Genomic DNA, 18926 nt, shown 5'->3' with positions numbered 1-18926 from the left:
AGTACGAAACAGTACAAGTTGTTTACTATGTCTCTTCTCGTAGAATAATCAGAAAGAGGTGTCTAACATACCCAGAAAGAGGTGTCTATTCTTTGACTTGTTCAAAATCAGTTACCTATATCTTTCCATTTGTAAAGAAGAAGAGTTAGTTCGACTAGGATAGTCAAAAAGAGAGACGATTTCGTAGCGCAGGATCTGCGTTAGCTAAGCGAATTTCTCAGAAATTGAAAAAGAAAAAAACAAATTTTTCTTAAAATTGAAGATAGCATTTTTAATTTTTCAAGAGTTTTTATTTCGAAAACTAAGCTTCTAAAAAAAACAAAAGAGTACATTTTTGCTTAAAACTGATTAAAAAATACAAAAATATTTATTTATTTGGAAAATAAACTAAATTTTGAACCGTGCGCACTCCCCCTCCCCTTGTTTATCGAGCTACCATCAGTACAAAAGCAATAGTACAGTACCATTTTCTTCGGCAATTTGCTAAAATTATATTTAGTGTGGTTGTGGTAATAGTAATTAACGGATGCTATTACATCCTAATGCTAAAGTGCTAGTTATTGAATAAATTTCTAGATTCTATCCCTCATTGGTCCGATACAATAAAGTACCACTAGGTATTAGGTTATTTTATACTTTGTGATACTTTAATATTTACCACAAAGATACATTAATTGTTACATACAAAATCAATTTACAGTGTTGATTTTCAAAATATATTTAACGTAGTACGAGCGCCATGGCAAGTTTAGACTTGTGGTTGAAATTATATTTCAACTTTAATGCAAATTTTGTTATAACTTATTAAATATTTCGATATCTGCCTTGGATTTCGAAATATCGAAAGCTAAATAATTAAACAAAATTTTCAATTTTCGATATTTTGAAAATTACTCCATTGATATCGAAAAATTGTAGTCTTACTTTTCGTCTGATATTGTCAAATTATAACATAATTCACCATCAAAATTGAAAATAGATATTTTTTTTAATTTGTGTTCTCACTGCCGTGCTCATACATACTTGATTAGTAGGACGCAACAGGTACTTTTGTTTTCAAGAATTTATTAAGGTTTTAACTTTAATTTAAATAGATATTTTTTTAATTTTCACCGACTAGTTTTGACGAAATCTATGAAAACATATCATCCATCTACCGTTTTCCCATTAAACCAATTTTCCCATTTTATCCAAACTTGCCCTGGCACTTGTACATCCTTAAAATCAATATATTAAACAATAATTCAGCACTTCTACTGACTATCCACAATGACTGTCCGTAGAGAGGTCTTCACATAGACTGTTGATAGATCTTATAAACAGTTAAAAACTATCTTCTAAATGTTTCATGAGGTATTTTGTATCTAGACTCTTGGAACGTGGAGTTTTTAATTTCTTGGAAAAACATTTTTCCATCTCTAAGAAATCGATACAGTTTTTGAAATTGTCATTTGAATTCGAATATTTGACCAATTTCGCAATTCCATGGTTGGTATCAATATAACTAAATCTTTTATCTATGGTTCGTATCATTCTCATGTTTATTTGGAACATTTTCCAACAACACAATTTGATAATAAATGAACTATTGATGTAAAATGTTCCCTCTAGATATTTCATTTCTATTTTAATTAAAACATTTTCCTTTCATAAAATATTAGTCAAATTCATTCAATGAATGTCACTCTTCAAACTTGAATGAAGTAATACCTTATTCTTCCAATTAGAAGAAAACCATCAAGTTATTGGTTTTTATAAGATAAGATGACATGTAAACGCTCTGTCATTCAACCTTTTTCGTAAAAATTTCATTTTTGAATAAGGATCGTTTTTTTTGGAAGTGATTCCCTTGTTTGAAAAGCTAAGGAGAACATTTAATAAAGTTGATACTGTTAGGGTTCGATAACTTTTCAAGATTTTAAAAAGATTGTCATTTTTATAACCTGTATTTAAGAAATATATCTCAAGATATACTTAGTTTAGCCCCAAATTTGTGACGATTAGAAATATTAATGATACGAACAAAATATTGGTATAAGTGTTCAAATAAATCATCCAATTAGACCATTTCTGCCCGAATGTCTGTCAACACCATAACTCAAAAACAAAAAGGGAAAGGCAAGCTGAAATTTATGCAGCCTACTCAGGACGTAAAAAGTGAGTTTGTGTTTGTAAATGAGCAACATAGATCAATCTTGTAAACCGTTATAGTTAAAAAAGTATAAATTAAAAATATTCCTTAGAAAAAAATGAACAACATTTGTTTAAAAATTTTTTGTTTAACATAATTGTTTACTCATAAGGGCGAAAAAGGACCAAAACTATAAATTATATAGGGAGTTTTTTTAACCTTTTCTAACTTATTAAAAATAATACGAGCAATAACATTCAACACTTTCTATACGAGGTATTTCAACAATTAATTCAGCCAATTGTTTGTTTTCACTCTTAATACTTATTATATCTGTAATGGATTTAGGGGCAGTATTGGCAATGCATTTTGTTAAGGGCAGAAATTTCAAAGGATGTTACAAAGTCTAAGTCCTTTTTTGCAACCAATGATATAAGTCGTTACCGTATTAGATTTCTCTAGCTCATTTTCTTTGGGGGCATGTAAGGTCACGTCTCCGCGCCGATGAACCAGAGACGGTAGCGCAGTTAGAATACAATATTCAACTGCATTATTGGCAAAATACAACTGCAGTTGCTGTGGGAAGTGTGTAAAAATTAGACACTCAGATTGTGCTATCTACGCGCTAAAATTAGACACTTCGGTGCGTGACGATCTTCTCAATAAAGCAAGTTTCATTGATATTAATAATATTTTTCCTTGTTTTGTGTTAATTTAAAGTTATAAGCCTGTAAAAAAAACATCTATTACTTTAGAACTTTATCTTTTTCTAATACCCAGAACGCTTGTACTATAAGTTTATATTATCCATTCGAAATGTCACATAAAATTAAACTAGAAAGTTATTGACTTTCGAGAAAACTTTCCTATATTCTAAAATTTGTATATTTTTTTTTGTCTTTAGGTTCGATTCCCGGTGGGCCTGGTATACCTGAGAACATCACCATTACATTTTTAAAACCCACATCAGTAAAAGTATCCTGGATGACGTCAGTCACTAATGTTGATAAATATGATGTCACATACAAACCAACGGATGCCAGGTGCGCTCTTTTACATTTTTACTTTTCTTACTTTTCTTACTTTTTTTTGTTTCTTTATTTATAGACTAAGAGCTTGGGATTATGAATAATCATAAATTCCTAAATAGTTAATAAATTACCACCTCATTCATTTGACCTTTCATACTGTCGATATTTAATTTTATTTCGATGGGTTTTTCAAGACCCTGCAAAAAAAAACATATAAAATGCCCGAAGCTCTTTGTCTATAATTTAAAACGTTTTTAATAGTGAGCTTTTTTGTACATTATAAAAATTTTAATTCACTGAAGCTTTTTATAAAAATTTTTTTTTTTTAGAAAATGTATATGTCAGTTCGATTTTTTAGTATTATATAAATTTTTTAATAATAATAGATACACTAGAAAGTTAATAAAAGCTCTATAGAATATACTTAAGGTTGATCGGACATTAAGGCAATGTACAGATAAAAATCTGAATTTATAATATGTTATTAATTGAGTTGTTGAACAAATTTTTTTTTAAACAAAAATGGGAAGATTGCATATTAGTTTTATTTACAGAACTATTTTTACTTATTATTTTTTCGTAATAATTTGAAAGTTACTTACAGTTTAACAAATTTTTTTCAAAAGAGAAAACACCCGAAGAAAATGTTTTCGTAAAAAACCGTTGTGCCGTAATAATTTTAATTATGTATGACTACACTAGCAAATACCCGCTCGTTATGCTGGACAATTTCAACTCTAAAAACAAAGACTACCGTGTTATAGCCCTGACTTTTCTTGACTTCACTTATCCTGCCTTTTATTCACAATTTTATAGATTTTAATTGTATTATAAAGTACCAAAAAAAAAAAAACGGTCAGCAATAATTGTCCCTCGGGAACAATTCGGGATAAAAAGTATGCTATGGTTTAATTCAGATACCCGCTCACTAATCTAAACTATACCGCTACCTAAAAATCATGTCAGCTCTATGAAAATGTGAAATAATTCTATCCCTCGAGAACCACACATTTACTGGAATAAAAGCTATGAATAAATGTGCTATTCCAGAGTATAATCTTGATTGTTATTTTATATTCAACATCCCGAGACCAGCTCATAAAAATAAAATAATTTTTTGAAAATTTCTTCGGGTTTTCACTAAAAATTAATTAAATTTAATAATTTAATAATAAAAAATAAATATAAAAAATTGAAATTTGTGAATGGCAAATTTAATTTACAAAAGTAGAAGTTTTAATTTATAATAGTATCCGCTAAGACGGGCAGAGTTATAAGACGATTATTTATAATTCTTCGTAAATAAATAAATAATTACATAAATCCAAATAATGAATTTACAGATTAAATTTATTAATTTTTGAATATTCAGAGTGTACTGAAAAATTTCAGTGTACTGTCCAATCAACCTTAATGTTATATAAAAGCTCACTATTAATAGAGTAGTTTAGCTTTTATACCATAATAATAATGTCCAATTGTAACGCAACCTACACGTGTACATATCAGTATATACCTATAGGGTTTACCTTAAAAGTATCCATAATTTTTCGATAGCATATCTCAAAAAACTAATAAATGGAAGGTTTCAGCATCTAATTTAAAACTCTACTAACGCGCAGTCTCAAAAGTGCTAGGGTTGCGTTAATTAACGCTATGTATAAATAGAAAAACGATTTTTGCCCAATATCTCGGAGACCATCAACTTTATGAAAAATATTTTCGAAAAAAAATTGTCGGAAATTTTTGTCCCTAAAAAATGTAAAGTGAACAATTTCGATATCTTCAGTAGTTTTCAAAACGATCAATTTTATTAAAATATATTTTTCGTCAATTATCCAATCATTATCCTCGAATTATGTGCAAAAAGTCCTGAATTTTGTTACTGAGGGCTTTTTCATTTATTCCATAACTTTTCCAAAGTTATTAACGAAATATTTAAAACTAAGAGTAAAAAGAAATTTTGAAAAATCAATAAACTTGATGATACAGAACATATGGGTACTAGTGCTTCACGATATTTGATGATGTGGATAACTAGATGAAGGAGCCTAAATTTTACACCTGCCAAAGATCGGGTGGGAATTTCTAAGACGACGCCGATGCCAGCTCGCTTCAACACCCAGGTACGCTTTGAATCCCCCCAGTAACTAAATTCAGAAATTTTTACACATAATTCGAGGAAAATAATTGGATAATTAACGAGAAATATATATAAAATTGATCGTTTTAAAAATGGCTATAGATATCGAAATTGTTCACTCTACACTTTTTTTAGAAAACATTTTTTCCAGCAGCTTTCGTTTGGAAATTTAAAAAAAAAAAACAATTAGTTTCAAGATATTGTTAATTAGCACATAAAAAGATATATTTGGCCGTTTTTCCCAATTTACGGAAAAATGGCTGAAGATATCAAGTCCGACAATTTTTGTTTGAAACTATTTTTCATAAAGTTGATGGTTTCCGAGATATTGGCCAAAAATTGTTTTTCTATGTATACATATCGTTAGTTAACGCAGCCCTCGAACTTTTGAGATTGCGCGTCAGAAGGGCCTTAAACTAGATGCTAAAATCTTCCTTTTTTATTAGCTTTTTTTTTGCCTTTGAATAAATTCATAAAAATCGCTCATTATCAGTTACTTTGGACGGCCTACTATTACTATGTAGGTATTTTTTTAAGGTGCATCCTGTAGGGATAACATACGCCATTTAGGTACCTTTTAAAATGATACTTAAATAAAGTCCATTTAATTTAATTTGTAAAATTTTAATAGAATTCGAGTATACTCAATTTAAAAAATATTGAATTAGCATTAAATAAATATTGATCCAAAAACCTAAAAAGTTTTACAAAATTACAGAGGCAAAATATTTCAGTAGTGATTTTACACTAATGTTCAAATTATTGGCTATCTATCTAAATTATCCAGATATTCAAATTAATATAATAATCAATAATATATCGATAAGAAATAATGAAAATATCTTGGTGTAAGAGAATGCATTTCTTGAAAAATCCATAAAGTTTATATACTATGCTAATAATGTTTTTATACCCTATACAAGTGATATTTACAAAATTTAAAAAACCCCCCGACAAATGCGATTTATTCCTTGTAAACCGATTTTTGGAAACTTTGCTCGAGTCGGTTCGACTGCTTTGGAATTGAGTCTGTTCGACCGTTTAGGGGCTGCAATACCACTGAGAAACACACAAACACACAGATAAGCACTTTAAACTTATATTTAACTCAATATAATAATATTTGTTTACACTTTTTTAATTCTTAACATGTTTAGGTACCTTCGCAATTTTTGGAATAAAACTGTACTTTGGCACACAATAAAATGAACAAAATTTATCACAAACATTTTATTTGTGAAAATAACACAATAACACATATTTCTGTAAAGCTAATTGACTAAAAACATTATTTTGGTAATTCCCGTATTAAATGAGGGTGAAATTGATTTGTGAAAACACTTCAGATACATTAAATAATTACATAGTTCTTGTTAATATGTGTATTTTATTTCTGTCTCTCTCCTTCTCACATGCTAACACACAAGACCTTACAGGCTGTATTCCTTGAAACTGTATATAGAGTTTTTAATTATAGTCCACATTACAGCCGCCATTTTTATAAATTACAAGTTATTCGCCCGTGTCGCTGCAATTTCAACTTTAAAAACTAAGACTACCGCGTTATAGCCTTCTCTTCCTTTACCCTCATTTAATTTTTCTTTTGTTCTCCATTTAATGGATTTTAATTTTATGCTACGGGGCCCTATTTGTTTTTAACTAAAATGCAGTTCATGTTACTTGCTGTAATATTCTATAGGTGAAGGAATATTTAAATCGCTTAAGTAGTGGACTCAAAAATGACGGATTTTCATCCAAACCGTCTTCCTCTACTTCACCCCGAGGATAGAATTTCGAAAAATCCTTTCTTATCGGATGCCATACAAAGAACATATTCTCCAAGTTTCAGGTGTCTACATTAATCAGCGGCTTAGGCTGTACGTTGATCCGTCAGTCATTCAGAACAAAACATTTTATATGTATAGATTCTTTATGGAGAGGGGTGGGGATGCTTGTTTCAAAAAGATGCTGGCTTTATCAAACATTTTGGCCATGGCTTGTATACCATTTTTTTAACTCCTAGTCACAACTCCTACCATACTTGTGAACGATCTTCTCTACTTCATATTTATCTCCAATAAGAGCAACTTTTGTGACTTTCAACACTCTATGATATACTACCAAGCCGTAAAAATGCAAGCTACAAAAATATCACTTTTCGGGGTTAAATGCGACCGAGTATATATACGTTCTTTCAGCTAGGGAATCAAGAAAAACATTAGCATTCGCTACAATGAAGCCTACAAAAACATCCTCTCATTAAAAATTCATGAAGAAAAGTTGGTTCATGGATAAATAGCTAGTTTTAAATCTTATATGCAGTACCGAAGGATACAGCCCGTATGAGTGTCACATATTTCAGTTTCTAGTACCATTATCGTGTTATTTATCAAATAAATAATATAAATACCATACATCGAATATTACTTAACATTTGTTAGTATTAATAGAATTTTCGACTCCCAAAAAAATAATATTATTGTTGAATGGAAATGTTGAAGGAACAGATGGAAATGTGTTAAGTTCACAGAGTGTTGTTATGTGTGTTATATATTACAAAACAATTAGTGAAATGTACAAAATAAAATAGTGAATTATGTAAAATAATGAATTGGTTATTTTATTTTGAAAATGTTTATTTAAATAATATTGGAAAACTGTCAATGCAAAATAATGTATAGTTTGTTAAATACAGTAAAATCTAAAAATATGGAAACTAGCTTAAAGAAATCCCTGACACAAAATCAGGTGTGGTAGATTAATTTGTGGTACCGTAGCCGCTTAGCGGATCAATCGATTTTGATATTTTTGTTTTTTTTGAAATTTTATCAAGTGTGCTTAGCCATGTTTCAAGAAAATCTGCTCAGTCGTTTGAAGCCTCTCTTTTAGCTGTTATCGGATACGGAACTATAAGAAATGTAATCTCGAACTTGAAACATAGCTAAAAACACTCATGGTAGAATAACCCTGCAAAAAAATAAAAATCCCCTCTTGCCATGGTGACAAGGACTCAGTCTTCAGACCTCTCCGACCTGAAGTCCGTTGACGTCAAGCACTCTTGCTGTTCCTAAACTGCTCTAAATGGTTCATGGAGTAGTGGCCAAGGATAGACAAACCTCTTTTCAGTATCACAATGTACTCTATGGTTCAAGTGTTCTATCCTAACCCTACTCAGGTATTTTTAATCAACCGTAAAAGGGCACATGTAGCCCTATTAATTTAGAAAGGATTTCATGTTTTCGAGTTTTGATTTAACAATGTTTCACTGTTTATTAGTGGTGAAAAACAAAAGTGCCTTTTGGGGAGTATATCCAATAAGTTGATAACGATTATTTTACTGAATTGCCGTTGAGGATTGAGAGTTAATTCGGAAATCGGATTTTTCTTTTATATAAAATTGAATATTTAAAGGATGCATGAGTACAAAATAAAGGTTAAATAAATAATTCTCGTTCAAAATAATAAATTAATTAATATTATTTGCTTTTATTTATTTTTTATATAATACTGCAAAAAGTAAATTGGGTAAAGGTGGAGTGTACATGAACCATACTACTAAAGGTTTAGTAGTTACATTTTTATTGGAAAATTCTTTTCACCATGCGACAACCGATGTCTTAAAATGGAAGTACGATGACTGGGTTAAGCTGGGTTTCAGCAGGCGTTTAATAAATTGATGGGTATTTAGAAAACCAAAGTAATTTACAACCAAAGTGTTAAATAAAGCCCACTCTTTTAATAGTCTCATTATTCCTATAAATCACTTCTGTTTTAATACCCTGTATATATGACATATGTTTATATCAAGGTATACTAATTTTAGACTCAAGTTTGTAACGTTTAAAAATATTAATGATTGAAAAAAAATTTGAAAATTTTTGGTCCGTCTATCCGTCTGCCTGTCAGTACGATAACTCAAAAACGAAAATAGATATCAAGCTGAAATTTGTATAGCATTCTCAAGATGTAAAAAGAGAGCTTGAATTCGTAAATTAGCAACATTGGTCAATTTGGTCTTGCGTTTCTAGGACCCATCACGTAAAACGGTAAGAGATAGAAGAAAAGTTTAAGAATATAAATTGTTCCTCATAACAAATTAAACAACTTTTGTCCAAAACATTTTTTCATAAATATCATTGTTTACACGTGAGGGCCTAAACTAGGAACCCATTAGGTGAAGAATCTTTGGTGTCTATTTTCTCTAAAACTATACAAGATTAAGAGTTGCAAATTTGCAAGTAGTTTCAACTAGCAGTCTTGTGAAAGATTCTCAAAAACGAATTCTACAAAACAGTTACTAAAAACCTCGAAAACCAAAATGGTGGCCAAAATAGTCTGGTGGGTTTTTTAAACTTTACCAATTTATTAAAAATAAATCAAGTACTTTCCATGCAGAGTATTTTAACAATTAACTCAATTAGTCAATTGTCTGTTTTCCCTTGTTTAATTATGATTTGAATCTACTTAGGTTATATTGGCTGTCCACGAAGGACACTCTTAGGCTTTAGAGCCCATTGTGATACCATATATGTGTTTTACCACCTTTCCGCTGATAATTTCATTTATCAGCTCCTCAATTTCAGAGGCTGAGTGCACCTCCTTCATGCATATACCCTGCACCACACCAGCCCTCCACAACAAAATTAGTTGCGACGGCGGGAATTGAACCCGCTACTCTAAGCATAACGCGGGCGAAATTAGTTACCCCTTAACCAACTGAGCTAATAAGGCGACCTATGATCTCTATTTTAACTGCTTGGCGTCATTAATGATTTTTTCAATAACCAATTGTTTAAAATTTTTTCATAAAAGCTTCAATCAGTAGAAATAATATTTTATGAAAATAAATTGTGCAAAAACGAATACATTTGTATTTTTTGTGTAATTTTCACAAATGAAGTTTTTTCCTACAAACCTCAATAAAAAAAAATAATTTGAACGTAAATAAATAAAGTAAACTAGACTTTTCTAGTATACACTAATACTAAAAAATGTATTATTAGAAAAAAAACACAAACACACAAAATCGAAAAACATAGTATTATTAGTAGGTACTTCGTATACAACGTAGTATAAAGATATTCTTACAGCGCACGTGATTCTATTTTAATGAAACTTTAATTAAGTGGATTACTATAACATACAACTTGGATCGATTTATTGTGTACATCTAAAATAAGGTGTACTATTATCGTGTAGAAACTCGATATTGTAAGAAAACGAGCTCTTGGCTATATCATCCTCGAGAAACAAAAACCACATTAAGGGGAAAAAATGTGTCATTTATTAAGTTTTTGAGTTTTGAGTGTTTAAAAACAAGAAAAAATATTTTTGGTGATAATGAAAATAAATAACAAACCATAATAAATCGGGCGATTTAAACCAAATAGACAAATAGTCTACCACTTTGAAAATAGAGATTGAGATTCTTAAGGTGTTTCGATTCCAAAACGGAAGTGTTATCAAAAAATTAAAATTTTATGTGTTTATTTATGAGTATACTTAATACGCCTTGCGTATAAATTTCAAGAGGATTCTCTGTACGGTTTACGATATATTAATTATAAAAAAACAGCCCTTTTTAATGAACGATATATGAAGAAGTCGTAATAAATGTTGCTTTTTTAGTCAGTAAGTGCTTTTAAAATGTTTTACCATTTACATAAAAAACTTTAATCAATTTTCCTCAAGTATTAAGCTTTAAAATCATACCAAAATTAAAAACTGTACATAAAAATGAAAATCTGTTTTTGGTAAAAACACTGAATTTTAAAGTTTATTTCTGCTAAACCGTACAGAGAATAGATATGAATTTTTCATAAAAGACGTATAAAAGGATGATTAATTTATGAATAAAATTTCAAATCTTTGGTGTATCATTTTATAGGTCTTTTGTGAAAAATTCATATCGATTCTCTGTACGGTTTATGAGAAATGTGCCTTTTTTTTGGTAAATACACTGACATTGATAGTTGATTTCCCATAAACCGTTTAGAGAATCAATATGAAGTTTTCACAAAAGACGTATAAAAGGATTATTAATTGATTAATAAAATTTCAAATTTTTTCGATAATTTTCATCGATATCGAAATACCTTAATGCGAAATGTTAAATTTTCTGTTAGAACATAGAACATGTTAAGAAAAAACAAAAAATTTTTGTTAAAAACATTACTGAGAATAAAAAAATTGTTTCTTTTTTCGAAAATGCTCTACGTTTTAATAAAAATTTGCCGCTGCCACTCACATAATTTTCCGTAAGCCCAATAAATCTGCCGGAAAATAGTTGCGAACAAAAATTGTTTAATTTGCTCCTACATAGTGTAACTAATTTTCATTCCGCGTTAATAACTCTTTTCAGTATTCATAAAAGCTGACTATATTGAACCATTCTATTTTTTCTGTTAAAATCGCCCAATCTAAAACGAATTTGTAAAATATTAATAAATACAGAATATTATTGAATATTTTATTTTTAGGTTATTAATTCTCGAAGGATATTTTAGTTATTTTGATGTTGATAACAGTGTGTGTTTATGACATATTTTTTTAATTTAGTGTTTTGTTTATTTTTGGATAAAATTAAATAAAAAAAAAGGTATGTTAAAATTTATTTACATAGACAAAAATTAATGGATGGAAAATGATTCGCTTATAGATATGTCTCACTAACTTCTTTCACTAAAATTTCCCCGGAAACCCGGGAAATGTATTAGATATTTTAGTAAAACCTATTATATATAATATGTACGATTCATATTTCGGAGTTTTCATTCAATTTAAGAAATCATTTATTTGGTTTGCGTAGAAAACCCATTTTTATTAAGAGGCTATTACTCTCACTTATAGAGTTTTCTCACTTATTCAGTTCTCACTTACCCAGGTTTGACTGTATTACACTTCTCGAAACCAAAAAAGTTTTTTACAATTTATTACTACTTAGTTACAATAATTACTTATCCAAATTTATTTCAAAATATTTAAAATCTCATATAACAAGGAATGAGTTATTTATAGACGCATTATATTTTATTTATACTCCAACAAAAAGTAGATTTTGCTTTTTAAAAATTAGATTGGAATTTACAATAATAATAATAATATACAGGGGTCGTTTCTGAATTAAACTTAATGTCTTATTTGCTTGGAGTAATACAAGAATAATGAATATTGATTCATATAAATATGTAGTATGTGTATACCTTCGTGTGTAAATAATATATAAAATAAACCTTAAAGGTTTTTAAAAGGTAGAATTACAGGATATATCTAGAAAATACGTAAATACAATATTGTATACATCAAATTTTGGAATTTTACTTAAAATATAAAAATATAATACTGTGTCACGAAAAACATTATTAAAGGATAAATATTCAAAAAATCTGAACTGAACTTTTACAAGATTTAAGTTAATATCGGGAGTCTAAAGAAACTACATAGTTTCTGGAGTATCTCCATCCAATCCCCAAAACAACGAATAAACTGCAACTACTATAAACTTTTTGGAACCCTCCGTATACATTCTGAATTCTGAATAAGTTTAAAGTCAAATGAAATGTTCAACAGTTTGAGTTATCCAGTTTTTAACTTACCACGGATTTAAGGCAAGAAAATTTTAATTATTCATATTTCTACTTGAGTGAGAAATGGATGCATAATTATATTAATTTCTACTTACAAAATAGCACGTAAGAATGGGTTTAACCTTTCTTCCCAAAAGATAAGGGAATGAAGAGATTTTTTAACCATCCCCCTCTTTGGAACTCTTACGTAATTCGTAATATTTAAAGACAATAGAATTGTAAACAAAAATTTTTTTAAATAGAACAATAATATGGCATATTCATATTATTGGTATTTTATTTTTAACTATTCGCACCGTGCGTGAGTTTCATTGGAGGCGTTTCCATGGTTAAGATACACTACTTTAATTATAGAATTGTATGGATGCATAATTAATAATTGTATGGATTGCATTTTTGACTTACATTGAAAATTACATATTATTGTCTCACAAATTTAAATAAATAATTATGATAATTTACATTTGAAAAATAATATTTGTGCAATTTGATTTCTTATTTTCACAATTTTTAATGCATTAGGTTTAATTAATTAGTGTTTTTCAATAATTTTAATTTGACATTTTCTATAACATTAACATGTAAAGAACTGCAAATTAGTCATAACAGCCTCCTTTATCGCTAAAATTTTCACTGAAAGCACTGGCATCGTTTTTATTGTCTCTACCATAACTACGCACACAACGAATAACTTAAAATCATTCAAAAAATTTCATGAATTTTAACTGGTTTAACTTCCTTTTAAATAATATTTGGGTATTGCTTGATACTTAAATTAAATGTTTAGGACTTTAGCTTAAAAATGAAATGCCGTAGAGTTTTCTATTTTTATTAGTACCCGAGATATAAGTGAAAATGTATTTAAAAAAAAGTGCTATTTTCCTCCGAAATTATTGAATAATTATTATTCTAATTTTTATTTAAAAAAAATTCTTTCGAGAGGTTAATTTTAGTGAATTATATTATCTGTTTTCGAATTAAAATATCCTATAAAAAGTTACTGAGGTATTTACGTTATCGAGGTTTAACTTATCGAAATTCTACAGTATTTTAATAGCAGTGATATAGTCAATTTCATTGCATGTACAATCATGGAAAACTGGTAGTACTTAGTTAATAATAGTCGCCCTATTAGCTCAGTTGGTCCGCGGTATGCTTAGGGTAGCGGGTTCGATTCCCGCCGTCGCAACAAAGTTAATTTAATTAATAGTTGTGATGGGCTGGTGTAGTGCATGGTATATGTATGAAGGAGGAGCACCTAGCCTGTGAAATTGAGGAGCTGTTAAATGAAATTATCAGCGGAAAGGTGGTAAAACACATATATTGTATTACAATGGGCTCTATAGCCTAAGTGTGTCCTTCGTGGACAGCCAATATAACCTAACCTAGCCTAGTTAATAATATTTACTTGATACCTGTACTGTAATATTTACGTAGAGATTTTGGTTTGAATAAGGTTATAAACACACTTACGTAGTATATGTTTGTTATTTTCATAATATTAATTTCATTATAATATTTGATTATATTCTGTTATTATTATTATTATTTATAAATAACATTAACATTTTATATAAATATATTACATCGTAGTGCAGTGTATAGTTCAATTCAATTCAAATTTTGTTATTTTAATATTAATTTACTGTTACCCTTTTAATATAATTTACTTCAAATTATTATAGCAATTAGGCTTATACAGGGTTATTCAATATATTAGCGACGAGAAATATATAGGCTAAATATTCACTCATGAATAATAATAATGGAGTTTAACCTCCGTTTCTCTGACATATGCCTATAACAGAGGCCACCCACATCATTGAATGTTAATCTTTATTTATTTAACTACATCTGTAGATATACAATTACATTTCATGATGTGGGTGGAATAGGTTACTTTATTCTTATCCAAGCAACGACAATATGATTAATTCTACCGTCCCCATTAATTACAATTGTTCACACTGCCGCTGCCTGGATTCGGATCCGCAACCTCCCAGTCAGTAGTGGTCTAACACCGTATTTTCAGGCCTGTTCGTGTTTTACCGTCGTTAGTTTAATATAAGGTCATCTCATCCCGTCATCTCTTGGGTGTAAGTGTATAATGACAATTTTTGCGATTATCATGATCCATCCATCGTTTAACACACCTAAGAATTTTCATGAAATTTTATTCTCAAAATAAAAGGAATTATTACTTATTGTCGTTGATTACATTTAATCATGCACACGATATTCACATCATGGTCTATTCGACTATATTTTGATATAATATGTTACATACAGCCGTAAACTAAATATTGACAAATATCTTGTCTAGTAATCTTGATTAAAGAGAATTGAAAAAAATACACTCGAACCCGGACTTCTTGGATTCATGTCAAGATTCATATTTTTTTCAATTCTTTTTAAATAAAATTACTACACAAGATATTTGTCAATATTTAGTTTAGTCGAATAGACCATGATGTGAATATCGTGTGCATGATTAAATGTAAACAACAACAATAAGTAATAATAATAAATAAGTGGATAAACAAATTAAAAAAATTCATTGATTTGAAAAAATTGCATTCGTGTCTTGAACTCGAATAGCCTAATTGGTAGGGCGCTGGACATGAATCCAAGAAGTCCGGGTTCGAGTCCTGGTTCGAGTGTATTTTTTTCAATTCTCTTTAAATAAAAGGAATTGTTAAATGTGGTTATTACGGGACACCTTTTATGAAGAGTTTATCCGGCTTACGCCAGATATTTTTGGTTTTCCAAGTATTTACATTATGTAAGTTGTAAGTAAATTTTTAAAAATCTGATCATGTCAAAGTGCATATAATGCATGTATAAATATGGTCTGTTTATTCAAAATGACATTTCGATATTAAATATTCATGTCACTTATAGATGCACTAGATATACATATGTTGGCTGAAGAAGAGCTTTGCAATAGAATAATCAGTATAATACGCTTCAATGCAATCCGATTATATCCATTGGATTACAATATTTAATACCTGGTGGCTAAATTTAAGGAAGTTTCATTACTAGAACTACTGTGAAATTCATTTTTCCACATAACTTAACGAATTTATTTTTTTCGCCGACTAAAAATAGGGCTTACTATTAAATCTCAACGATTTAGAAATTTTGACTGTTTAAAACATTAATGCCAAAGTAATTTTAACGTTACTTGGGAATTCATGACTTTTAAATTTCAAGTGATTTTATTAAAACAATCTTCAGTTAGTCTAACAGATATAAGGTTTATCTTGACCCATCTGAGAGATAACCCAATGAGACATATTTTTATGAAATTTTATTTTATTTTTAAAGACGCGTATCATAGTTTTCCTGTCGAAAAGTGTTCATGACTATTTTTAATTAATTTATCTTTCTTCTGATACGAATTTTGATTGGTTAAAAAATCGGTATTGTTGTCTATATTGACTTTGATATCGGTTCATATTATATGAACAGATCTTCACTGATGATAGCCAATCGAAATTGGTATCAGAAGAAATATAATTTTATTAGGAAAATAATGGTAAAGGCTTACCTGAAAAAAACTGTTCATGGAAAAAGTTGATTAAAATTAATTTAATTAAAAATAGCCATGAACACTTTTCGATTGTAAAACATTGATTGATAAGCATGTTTATAAATCAATAAAATTTCATAAAAAATATGTTTCATCTAGTTATCAGATGGGTGAAGTTTGACCTTATACGGTCTCCTGAACTAAGTGTTGATTATAAATTTTAAGAATACAAAATAACTAGCTCGACCCGTAGGGAATTCCGCTTCCGTAGTTGCCGTAACCCGTGGCTACCCTTTATTCGTGGCTAAAAACATCAACCAAAAAATTTCGTCGAAAAGTGGTGAAAAACAGTTCTTAAATTATTATTAGGAGAACATGTGTTATAAATAGTTATATGTCTATAAGAGGGTTAAGAGAGTATCATGAAAAACTAACATGTGTGTCTAATAAATTTATTGTTAAAATTTATTTAAATTCATGATATTTTTTCGTTCAAATTATTTGCCTAGCGTGTTTTTTTCTATGCGGTACATTTTTAGATCGTGAGTATATTTTTCGTCAAACCTGTAGACATAATCAACTTGAAAATAAGGTTGAATTATGGAATTTGATAAAGGAATAAGGAAGATAAGACAGAAAAAAACTTGCTATACTAATAACGTATAAGATACACTAAATCACTCTGTACAATACATGTGCTACCTACCAACAAAAGCAAATTCTAATTAATTAAATACCTATATGTTATATTATTTTTATAAACAATCTTAATAATATAATATGTCTGAGGATAATTAAAAAGGTATAACCCTGTAGCAGTAACTTGAATGCGTAGGTGGGTTTAGAAAAATAACTTAAGTTGGAAAATCCCCTTTTAGAAATTCAAAACATTTTTTGTCATAAATACTTACACAACTGTCATACATACACATAAAACGAAATATATTATAAATTTATTTAAAGTATGTTAAAACTAATTTTCTCGTGGGAGTAGTTATGAATCATCACTTAACGCAGTCAAGTCGTTTGAAAATAACATTGTGAATGATTACAAAGGGATCTTCTTTTAAGTAGCTATCGTGCTATGGGCATAGTGTCGGAAAATTCAAATTTTTTTTACATTTATTAAGGAGGTTATTTCTTCGCTAATGTTAATTAAAAAATATTAGATTTCAAAGAAAAATAATTTTTTATAAGAGTTTAAGTCTATCGTATAGTGAAGTTTCGATCATACTTTACTGAGAGTTGTGTGAAATTTTTTTTTCAAAAATGTTAACATTTGTCAAAGACCCTATCAACTTTTCTTGAATTATACTACTACTTATCGATTAGATGGACTGAAAAAAAAACCGAATATTAGTCTTTCCAACAATTCAGATTTCTCTTTTTGCCGTGAAATTCATTGAGAAATAATAATAAATCGGAAAAAAGTACTAACAGGAAAATTTGTCCTTAAGGCAGAAAGTAAATACTTTGATTTAAGGCAATATTTTCTTGCTATACTTTAATTTTTAAGAAGTCAAATACTTATTTTATTTTCTTAGGTCCTTTCGCCGCCAATTATAATATAAATACCTTCAAAAGTTGAAGTTGATTGACAGTCTCTAATTAAAAATAAATTTAATTAAAGTTCGAATCATTAACACGGAGAGCATTGAAAAGGTTTTGTTTTTAACAAGTTTTTTAATTCTAGAAAAAAAAAAACTACTTATCAGACATTTTCAAGAAGCTAACTGAGTTGATTGATGTATTTGTTTCGTTTTTGAGTTAAAAGCAGTAAAACCAGAATCATAGACCGTTTCTTTGTTAAGATATAATAATACAAAGTGAAACCATTCTATTGTTGACCAGAAGCAACTATCGTGGAGTATTATGATTGTAACAGATACAACTATATTAGAAGTATTTCAAATAACCAATAATTATGTATGTGAAGCTGTTGTGTGGTTCAGTATTCGACAAAAATTATACCTCATTTTTCACTACAACCTCATATATTCTTACCAAGCGTATAAACCAAAACTTCTGGACAATATTGTAGCCGAACAACGTCGTAAACAAGTTTTCATATTGAGTCAAACTATTTATATAGACAAATCCCTAGCCCGAAAAATGGGTAGAGACTCTGATTTGACCGTCACTCGTATACGAATACGCCCAAAAACATTTATGTACAAAACTGAAAGTACCTAGTAAATTGAATATGGTTTGCTTATTTAACTTCAGTTTAAAATCGATTTAAAAAGGGCCGAAAATTCGATATACGAAGACTTTTTTGCTTAGTAGCCCGTCTCGTCCTAAATTATGTAAAATTTCTGACGTCATTTATCAGATTGCATCATTTATCGATAAAAAAATAAGCTTCAATTTGCGTAACAAAAAATACAAAAAGGAGTAAAGTGTTAATTTCGAAGCTATTTATTTGTTTATAAATATTTCGAAAAGACTCTGGAACTTGATCGAAATAATAATTGAAAAGAGCGACGTCCGGTTCTGAGTT

The 18926-nt window shown here is 29.0% G+C and overlaps 1 protein-coding gene across 1 annotated transcript in view; it reads left to right on the top strand.

The window, feature by feature from the left end:
* Positions 1–18926, top strand: part of LOC123296241 — a 57802-nt gene that overhangs the window by 10699 nt on the left and 28177 nt on the right. Inside the window, exon 2 of the mRNA XM_044877703.1 lies at positions 3036–3174. Coding sequence (XP_044733638.1) covers positions 3036–3174 — 139 coding nt within the window. The remainder of the gene's footprint in view (positions 1–3035; positions 3175–18926) is intronic.

The sequence above is a fragment of the Chrysoperla carnea genome, chromosome 3 (assembly GCF_905475395.1).
Source record: "Chrysoperla carnea chromosome 3, inChrCarn1.1, whole genome shotgun sequence".
In the NCBI taxonomy this organism is placed as follows: domain Eukaryota; kingdom Metazoa; phylum Arthropoda; class Insecta; order Neuroptera; family Chrysopidae; genus Chrysoperla; species Chrysoperla carnea.
Note: the sequence above shows the minus strand (reverse complement) of the source record. Positions and strands in the feature narration are given on the sequence as shown.